At 44.3% G+C, this 10,720-nt stretch overlaps 1 protein-coding gene across 1 annotated transcript; it reads left to right on the top strand.

Annotated features, from left to right (window-relative positions):
* Positions 1–261: 261 nt before the first annotated feature.
* LOC107112123 (mas-related G-protein coupled receptor member D-like) lies at positions 262–5,057 on the top strand. Its single transcript, XM_015413196.1, is given in 3 exon segments — positions 262–981; positions 984–1,084; positions 4,484–5,057. Coding segments are annotated over 3 exon segments (1,395 nt in total).
* Positions 5,058–10,720: the final 5,663 nt, after the last annotated feature.

Genomic DNA, 10,720 nt, shown 5'->3' with positions numbered 1-10,720 from the left:
CTTTAGGCAGACTCTGCATTGATCAGGGGGTTGGACTGCATGGCTCTCAGGGGCCCTTCCAACTCTATGATTCTATGGAAATTAACCCCACCAGTAACCCATTTTCAGACAGAGCGAAGTCAGGCTGAAAACTTTAGCCACGTATTTGCAAAACAGGATTCGAAGCATCTGTTGTGTCCTTTCTCCTAACAGGAGTGAAAACAAGAATCCACAAAGCCGATATCGAGCATCACAACCAACATCACCTGGTCAACTCTTCCCATGAAGGATGCTGCCCCGGATAACCCTGATTATACTTACCCTTCATTCCCGAATGGCAGCAAAAATTATGACAGTACTTCAGAAGATATTTCATCTCATAGCCCCTCTGATAATGGAAGCAATGAGAGTCTTGGGAATTTTATAGAAGTGATTTCTTATGCTGAATTGGTCACCTGCATTTTCGGAGCCGTGGGGAACGGGATTGTCATCTGGCTTCTCGGCTTCCGCATTAAGAGGAATCCTTTCAGCACCTACGTCCTGAACTTGGCTGTGGCTGATTTTGGGGTCCTCCTATCAGTTATAGTTAATACTGTTTCCCCCTGGTTAATATTTATTGCTAGTTTCGATAACATTTTAATGGTGTCCTTTAACCTGATCCTGTTAATGTACAGCACTAGTCAATTTCTCCTGACGGCTATCAGCATTGACAGGTGCGTGGCCGTCTACTTCCCACTTTGGCACCGATGCCACCGGCCCCCACATTTGTCCACCATTGTATGCGCACTCGTATGGGTCCTCTCCGTCCTGCTTACTGCAATTACCGGCACTCTACAAAGCCTAAATCTATATGTAATAGGAATTGAAGGATATTACCAGTTTATGGTGAATGCCGCGCTTTGCCTCCCAGTCATAACTATTGCCACCGTGTCCCTGTTCGTCAAAGTCTGTTTGAAAGCTCGACAGCATCGGAGGGGAAGGCTTTTGACCATCGTCTTGCTGTGACTCTTCTCTTCTTCCTCCTCTTTGCTTTTCCACTGAATGTCATGAAGATCCTCTCTGATCTCGGTTATGTTCAAGTATACATGCCATATGGTGCACTTCTGTTAGCCTGTTTAAATAGTGGTGTAAACCCCGTCATTTACTTCCTGGTTGGGAGGCAATGGAAGTCCAGACGTAGGGAGAGCATGAAGATGATCCTCCAGAAGGTTTTCAAGGAGGAGGAAGGCTGTACAGAGGAAACCCCAGTTTAAATCCAGGCACGATGCCATTCCATGTGCCAAAAGTTTCTTCCTTCGTCACAGGCAGATTCCGTTAAAAGTTCTCAGTTTTAAAATCCACAAGGAAAACCTGTAAGGTTGGGACACACTCTGCTACAAATTCTTTTTTTAAAATGGAATCTCCTTCTCTAGACACTCTTTGGCATCCTTTGAAGAGGAATCACACCACTGGAACTGGAAATAAAGGGATTAGAACTACTTGGGGGCTCTCTTGTCATCCTTCTTCCCTGCCATAAACATCTGAATCCCAGATATGTTCCTCTCCCTAAGCTGAAACATACAATCCTCCTGTAGAAGTGTTCTGTTCCATAAGGTGTTCCGTGAGAGGAGATTCTTTTAAAAACAGAGAGAAGCCGAGATGTCAGACATGAGCCTCACCACTGAAGTCAGACTCCTTCCATTTCTAGAAGCTCACAATCCCACTGAGGAAAAGAGGTGGCCCGAAACCGGTTACCCTTTCAGGGGCTACAGGATAAAAATATAAGCCAGGTCTGATGGGTGGTCTTCTAGATGGTTCAGTACAAAGAACTTCATATGTCAGTCAAAGGATTTGCTATTCCCTAGATGGGGGTGGGGAGAAACTCTCTGTTGGTTGGATATAGTTTAATTCTGCAAAGGAACTAATCATATAAGCCTCAGCTATTGACAGTCTCTATCACCCATAACCAACATTTACAGATCAGCTGACATCTCTGTTACAATCACTCCTTTTCAACTCAGGTGGTCATTTAAAAAAAAATGTTTTATATGTTCCTATCCAGATTTTTCACTGTTCCATCACCAGTGCAAGGTGGTTGAACAAATGTAGTCATACAGGACTTCCTTCAGTGGGTGACTACAAAACTAAGGCTTGACTGCGGCGCAAAGGCTAGTGAGAAATCGCCCATATACTCTCTCTCTCTCTCTCTCTCTCTCTCTCTCTCTCTCTCTCTCTCACACACACACACACACACACACACACACACACATAGATGGACAGATCTTTAAAAAGGGTCACTACATTCAAGGGTTAATTGGCACTGTGTTCCACTGAACTTGAGAGGATCACATCACATAACTTCATCTCACCTAGGTGGAAAGTCCTGGCTATGGTTTTATTGTTATCTAGATTTAAAGATGAATTTAAAGGCTGAAAACTGATAACATTATTGGAAAATACCAAAAAGTCCCTGAATTTAAGGGGAGTGTCATTATGAAGGGGGAGGCGATAAGCCATTCTTAATGGATTTATGATAGTTTGTGTCTCAAAAGGACTGGAAAATAGTAAAAAGCCCAATAGCACCTTTAAGTCTAACAAACTTTATCGTCGCATAAGCTTTCGAGAATCACAACTCTCTTCATCAGATCCATGCATCCGACGAAAAGAGCTGTGTTTCTCGAAAGCTTATGCTACGATAAAGTTTGTTAGTCTTAAAGGTGCTACTGGGCTTTTTATGATTTTGCAGCAACAGACTAACATGGCTAACTCCTCTGGATCTATGAAAACAGCACTGAGGCGCCACCCACCAAATCCACCCCATGGTTCAAGCAGCGTTCCCTCTAAGCTGAGTCAGTGTGAGCTAGCTCACAGTTCTTTAGCCTCAGGCTCACACATTCTTGTCTTAGCTCAGGAAGGGATGGCTCCAGAGCAAACTCATCTATGCGGTAGTCAAACCGTTTGCTCACAACTTTAATGCCAGTAGCTCACAAAGTAGAATGTTTGCTCACAAGACCCCACAGCTTAGAGGGAGCATTGGGTTCAAGGTGAGTTTTCAAAACCCCTGTTGCCCCTGTTGTAATTATCCTAAGAGGGAAAAAAACAAAACAAAAGTGAGGCTATAGTCAGAGGTCGATTTGGGGGGGATCTGGGGGGATCGCAGTTCCCCCAGGTGAGGTGCGGGGGCGGGGCACACGACGAAGCCCCGCCCCCTGCTTCTGGCCGCCCCGCTTCCGGCCCTCATTCAGCCAGGAGGAGGCAAGAGAAGAGGGAGGGTAAGTTGCTTCCTCCCCGCCTCTCCCCACCCCTGCCTGCCTGGGGCCAGGGAGGGCCTTGGCGGGGCTTCCTCGCACTCCCGCCGGCCTTGCAGGTCCACCACTGGGCCCCTGATGTCAGGGGGTGTGGCATATGCTAATGAGTTATGCTAATGCATTCCCCTAGCTCTTTTTCTATGAAACAACCCCTGGCTATAGTACTTTGGTCACATTATGAGAATACAATGGTCACTGGAAAAGACTAAGAAAAGTTGGAGGCAGCTGGAAAAGAGGAAGACCCAACGTGAGATGTATGTCACGTTTCTGTTGGTTGTGAGGACATCTGTTTCCATCTATGTGTTTCTGTTCTTTTCTCTGAAGTCTCACCTGGCAAGGGAGGGGGAGGAGAAGGAGGAGGGGGTGGAGAAGAGGAGGAGGAGGAGATTGGATTTATACCCCGCCCTTCACCCGGTGTCTCAGAGCGGCTTACCAACTCCTTTCCCTTCTCCTCCCCATAACAGACACCCTGTGAGGTAGGTGGGGCTGAGAGAGCTCTGAGAGAACTGCGCTTTCAAGGACAGCTCTTGTCAGAACTATGGCTTGCCCAAGGTGATCCAACAGCTGCAAGTGGAGGAGTGGGGAATCAAACTTGGTTTTCCCAGATGAGAGTCCGCACAGTTAACCGATACACCAAATGCAACCAATACACCGGAGGTAACTCCGGTGGGAGAAAGAGGAAAGGGAGACTCCGAAGGTATGCAGATTGTCATCAAGTAGGGTTTTGCGAAAAACTCTTATTTTCTAGAGGGTTGTTTGATTACTTCTGTCCCGTGGCTTTGCTAACTGGCTCTCTCTTTCTTGCTCAACATAGGTCTGGGTATGAAATGAAAACATCTAGGGGGGGAAGCGACATCATTTAAACCATGGTGAACGTGAGCTCTGTTGCACCTCCATTCAGTGGAGAGGAGAACACTGTCGAATACAATGACACAAGCTATTTTCAATATTTTCAAGTGTACGGATGGCCCATCTGCTCATTAACTGCCCTCTCCTGCTTGTGTGGACTGGTGGGGAATGGAATTGGTCATCTGGCTCCTCAGCTTCTGCATTAAGAGGAACCCTTTCACGACATACATCTTGAACTTGGCCATAGCTGACTTTGCTGCCCTTTTGGGTTTGTCTGTTAGAGTTATACTTCATTTGATAGGTCTCCACAATACAGGTTCAGATTTTGCCTCTTTCATACTGTTTCCATACATTTTCTTCATGTATAGTGCAAGCTTGTATTTCCTGACAGCCATCAGCCTGGAGAGATGTCTCTCTGTCCTCTTTCCAATCTGGTATCGATGCCATCGACCAAGGAGGTCTTCTATTGTGGTCTCCTTCCTCCTCTGGATCATCCCTGGCTTACTTTCTGGAATGTTGTTGGCGTTTGATTATTATTTCCTCGATGAAAAGTATCTTAAGGTGCTGAATGCTATTTTCACTGTCAACCTCCTGGTTTTTACTCCCATTATGGTTGCTTCCACTCTGATAATGTCCATCAAGATCTTCTGTAGCTCCCAGAAACGTCAGCCACCCAGGCTTTACATCACCATTTTAGTCACACTCCTGTTCTTTATCATCTTTGCTGTTCCATTAAGTGTGATGCATTTTATCGGTCTCAACAGTGACCATCTTTCTTACATTCAATATGACACTTCTTTCCTCTTTACCTCATTCAACAGCAGCATCAACCCCATCATATACTATTTTGTTGGGAGAGACAGGAAAAGAAACAGGGGATCCTTGAAGGTTGTGCTGAAAAGAGCATTCAGGGATGAAGCAATGTGTCAAGGCGGGACTTAGCTAAAAGATCATGGCGAGTAAACCCTAACATGTAACTCCACAAAGCCTTTACACTAGGCCTGGTACCTAATCTTCTATCTGTAGAGTATGCCCAGGTTTAAATGTTTTTTAAATTGATTATTGCTGTCTTATAGAAACCTTTGGGATAAAATTCTTTGGGTTTCTTCTGGAGAATTAACATCCTGTTTTAGAACACTAGACAGTGTTGTATAACACCAAATGATTTCAATCATTTTAAATTGACATGTTTTTAAGCCCTTGTTTTAATGGAAGAAAATGAGTGTTTGTGATGTAACCTTTTAATTAGGAATTGTTGACTTCAAAGGAATAGGGAGTCGTGTTCTTTGAAGTTCAGGTGTGATCCTCCCTCATTGAAAGTTTCTGCCAATTTTGGTCAGAATAACTTGGCACAGATTTGCCAACGAGGTGAAAAGTTTAGAAACAGTTTTTGCCCTGTGTGAAGCAGCTCTCAATGAGAACTTATGGTTAAACGAGACGTAGATCATGTTTAACATATTCAATGTATTAGATGCTTGGATAGAATATCTATATATGTATTGTATTATTTTAAAGAGGAAAAAGACTTTACATTTTGAACAGTTATAACAAAGCTTTGTTTGCTAGTAATGTTAATTGGGAAGGCTTGCAATTACTGCCAATTGTTCCCTCCTTTATTTCATAGGGAAGAGCCTAAGCCTAATAGGGTGATATAATTGTTTGGTTTTTAAGACTTCATGTTATGTTTAAGACAAGTTAATGTAGAAGATGTCTGTAAAAAGTTAAAGCTTCAACAATTCTAAGTTTTGTTAGCTTGAGACAAAAGACTGCTTGCCTAAAGAAGAATCATTATACACAAGCAGGTGTGTGTGGACCCCAGCCAACTTGAAAGTACGTAGAAAAGGCTAACGAGGAGAGATGTTCTGAAGTGTGTCTTTTTGAAGTTTCAGGGAGGAACCAGCTATTGAGTTCAGCCAAAACAAAAGTCATTAAATCATACACATTTGCCAATTAGAAGGCACAGGTGGGCATTAAATCATGACTCTTGGCACCGATTAAAAAGGGTCAATTATTTGTATTGTAGAACAGTTCATGGGGTCGCAAAGAGTCGGGCTCAACTGTACGACTAAACAACAAAAGAACAGTGTCTCCTACAGGCTAAACTGAGCTATGTGTTTTACTTCAATTTTTACCAGAAGCAGCTTCATAAATAATCAAAAATAATTCTGTAAAATTTCCTGATGAACCAAAATGAATAATAATGTGTAAATCAATACATCTATAAGGGCTTAATGTCACAAGGTATTTTGAAACACTAAAAGAATTCATGTAAACAGTTTAATGCTTTAGAATTTTCACTGTAAGTGAAAATAAGTTTATAAAAATGCTTTAAAATACTTTTATATACATGTATTAAGTGTAAAGAAGAACTAAGTTTGTAGAATTTTGTAACTGAACTGACAAAATGTAGTATTGAGAATGAACTGAGTCTGAGAAGTTCAGTCAGAGGTAATAGGAGTCTGGGAGGAGTGCCAAATGAATAAACAAAACTATAAATTAGAAATAATTACCTGCACCTGTATTGTAGGAGTGGGAAATTTAGACAGCTACCATCCTGTGTGCCAAATATGTGATTGATGACTGACCAGACAAAGAAAACTGAACTGAACATGTCTACATGATGTCGGTGATTATGTAAAGTGAGGAAGAGCAAAAAGATTATATAAGTCGGTTCATTGCATTTGCTTGTTGAACACCCAGGCTGAATTAAGCTGTAGGGTGTTCCTTATTCGAATAAATACTTTTGTTACCCTTTACTGCCTAGATAATTGTTTTCACTGTGTGGTTTATTGGCTAGCCACACAAGCCAAAGAACCTTAGCAAGATATAAATGTGAAAATAAATAAATTAGCGCCTTTAGCGTATTGGCAACATATCATTTCATTTCAAGGCAAAGATGTTTCTGGTTACCTCAGGTTACCTCACTTTGGAACACTTCATTCTCTTTGTAGTTTTCCTGGTTTGCGCATTAGGCTTCTTGTTTTATTTTATGGCCGAGTTCTATATTTTTATGCTGCTTTATTGAGGTCCTTGGTATGGCAGCACTTTTTATCAGTTTTAATGAGGTGAGGTCCTTCATATTGCTGCAGTTTTATCAGAAGACCTGTGCCCAATGAGTGAAACAGGCACCAGATTGCCTGCCCCCACCTCCTCGGGATGAACCACAAGGGTGGGGAGAGCCAATTAAGGCTCATCGTGAGAATGACAGCCAACGGGGAGGCTGGCACACTGGCCAGGTTTGGTGACAGCCACCTCCCGCCACAGTTCAATGCCTCACAAGTTCCCCACTCTCCCTCCCTCTTCTGAGACCATGTGGGATTAACTAGCTGCTGGTTTCAGGGCTGAGCCGGAATTTTTTTGGCCTCACTCAAATTGGTTGAGAAGGGGGACTTTTTTCACCTGCTCCACATGGTCCGAAGGGGTGATGTATAAATAGGCCTGGTAAGGTGGTTGAGTCCTAGCTGGGAAGGGGGGAAGAGCACAGGTTGAGGGGATTTAGAGTTGGTAAACATCCGAGATCAGCGATGGGGGAGGTCCCTCAAACTAGTTACCTATCAGTTTGGCAGTCTGAGTGGAGCCTATTTGGGGTTGGGGGGACATACGATGAGCCCTAAGTCTTAGCAGACATGGCTGGGACTGTGCTCCTCCATCCCGTCTACGCACTCAGAAAGGTTTGGAAGGATTTTGGACCTGGCTTTGAGCCAAGGTTGGAGCTGCGGTGGCTCAAGTGGTTAAGACGCTGAACTGCAGGCTGTGGAAGGTCAGTAGTTCAGCGGTTCAAGACCCGAGTGTGCCGCATGACAGGGTGAGCTCCCATCTCTAGTTCCAGCTCCTGCCAACCTAGCAGTTCGAAAGCAAGAAATTGCAAGTAGATAAATAGGTACCACTTCGGTGGGAAGGTAACAGCGTTCCGTGCGCGTTGGTGTTTAGTCATGCCGGCCACATGACCACGGAAACGTCTTCGGACAGCGCTGGCTCTTCGGCTTTGAAACGGAGATGAGCACCGCCACCCTAGAGTCGGATTCGACTGGCTTTCGAGCAAGGGAACCTTTACCTTTACCTTTGAGCCAAGGTGGTTTCGCCCTGTTAGGAAGCACCTGCCTTGCAAGCCTGATACAACCCATGCGTCAACATGTTAACTAAATTGCGCAGATCAGCTTTCTACCCTTGTGTGTAAATAAAGTTCTCAGTTTAACCCATAACTTGTGTTGTGTTTCATCCAAGGGGTGGCCGGAGAACAGCTGGATCTGAGTCTACTTGCATCTCACAGGCCAACACAAACTGGGGGATATAAGTTTCAAGAGTCCAAACTCTAAGCATTTACTGTAAAGTGCGAAATCTGGCCTTATGAACTGGAGATGCTTTAATGTAACTCTAAAATCCAACAGGATGACTCTCGTTCTTGTCAGTGCAATACAGTTTTACAGGAAAAAAATTAAACACAAAGTAAAAATGGAAGATTCACCAGTTTCCTCAACAGTTGTGAAATCAGGAACAATGAAGTTAGGTCATTGCCTCAAATATTCTGTCCGAGGAGGTACAGAGATACCCACTGGTACAATAGAGAAAGAAGAAAAGTACAGACGAGGAAGAACTTCTAGATTGGTTCCTCAGTGGAACAAGCTTCCTCGGGAGGTGGTGGGCTCTCCTTCTTTGGAGGTTTTCAAGCAGAGGCTAGATGGCCATCTGACAGCAATGCTGATAGTGTGAACTGAGGCAGATCATGAGAGGGCGGGCAGGAAGGGTTGCCTCAGTGCTCAGTTCTCGTGACCCTTTCTCACACACCAAGGGAAATGCTGATCGCCACTTTGGGGTCAGGAAGCCATTTTTCTCCAGGCCAGTTTGGCTGATGAGTCAAGAGCAAGTGGGAATGGATGACAGGGAAGGCAGGACTGGATGGAAGGCAGAAAATACAATCTTTATAAAACATAGGTTCCTTCCAACTCTATGATCCTATGATGAGTCAAGAGCAAGTAGGAATGGATGACAGGGAAGAGCGAAAGGCAGGATTGGATGGAAGACAGAAAATATAATCTTTATAAAACGTTTGTGCCAGATAAAATATGAACCTCCAATTCTTTGCCCAACAGCCTCAAACATACCAAGCAGAGAGGCTGATGATCAGAGGTCCAAGTAGTGCATCTCCAGAGAGGAAGCCGGATCGGCGGTGCCAAAATGGGCTCTGGGTTAATATCCCCTGGGTTAATATTCTCAAGCCTTCGTCTTGATTTGACTGAAGCAATAATATTACTGAGCACTTTATTAATGTTAATCTGACTGTTTTATTCTGATTTTAATGTTTTATATTGGCACTTGAGGCCCTTGTTGTGAGCCGCCCGGAGCCCGCTTGCGGGGAGGGCGGGATAAAAATACGAGAAATTAAAATAAATAAATAAATACATTATTTAAAAGATACCACTGCCAATTAGTAAAAAAAAAAACAGCCAGAGTCCAGGAGCACCTTGAGGACTAACAAAATTTGTGGCAGGGCTGGAGCTTTCGTGAGTCACTGTTCACTTTTTCAGTTATCTGAAGCACTAAGCAGTGACTCACAAACGCTCATACTCTGCCACAACTTTTGCTAGTCTTCAAGGTGCCCCTGGCCTCTTTGTCTTTTTGACTGCTACGGACCGACTAACACGGCAGCCCATCTTGATCCATCTCTGCTGCCATTCAGTTTGTGAAAATACAACCCTCAGCTAGTCTGTTACTTCCGGATCCAGAGATGAAGCACGAGGTTGCTATAAGAGCGCTGACTGTATCCTCTGCAGAGTGGAAGCATCTGCTGTACAACCCGAACGAACATCTCTCTGATGCTCTCTCAGCTACAACAATGGCGTTAAGTCCTCACTCCAGGGCCATTGCTCCTCTACCCCTGATCAGAATGTGACATTTTGGTGTTGCTGGTGGGAGGGGTCCTGCTACAACAGGAGACCTGCAACCATAGCCTTGCCTGAGTATCACGTCTGGAACATACTAATGATCATTTAGTGGGAAAAGAGATGCAGAAGCTCATTAGCATAACTCATTTGCATATGCCACACCCCCTGACATCACCGGAAGTGTGTCAGAGAGCAACACCCACCGCTCAGGCTCCACTGGACTGTTTTGGATTGCTAGCTATTGGGGGGGGGGACGTGCAGATCTGTCCTTGCAGATCTCACAGAGGAGGGAGAGCTTGTACCCGAATAAAACTTGGTCTTAAAGGTGCCGCTGGACTGTTTTGGACCAGGGGGGCCTCTGCAACTTACCTGGCTGCCTCTTGCTCTGACTGAGGGCTGCTGGGAGCAGGAGATGGGGCTTGTTGCATGTGCCTGCCCCCTGGGCTCTTTACTGCCGGAGCTCCGCTCCTGTGCACTCCTGCAGGAAATGACCCCTGCTAATGATTCATTGATCCCTGCAACAGAAGCTGTTGCCCAAATAGGGAAGCTGCTGCTGCTTCTCCTCCTCCTCCTCCTCCTATTGCATTATATTATCATGTTATAACATATAATACATATAAGCTCCTTATCAGTATCTACACAATTTATCATACAAAGGAGCACGTATGACCTTATTAAACCAGGAAAATTCCCTACAATCTGTTGGAAATGTATGTGTTTACA

Source organism: Gekko japonicus, unplaced genomic scaffold, assembly GCF_001447785.1.
Source record: "Gekko japonicus isolate JY-2015 unplaced genomic scaffold, Gekko_japonicus_V1.1 scaffold7005, whole genome shotgun sequence".
Classification (NCBI taxonomy): Eukaryota; Metazoa; Chordata; class Lepidosauria; order Squamata; family Gekkonidae; genus Gekko; species Gekko japonicus.
This window is presented reverse-complemented; position numbering and strand designations above follow the sequence as displayed.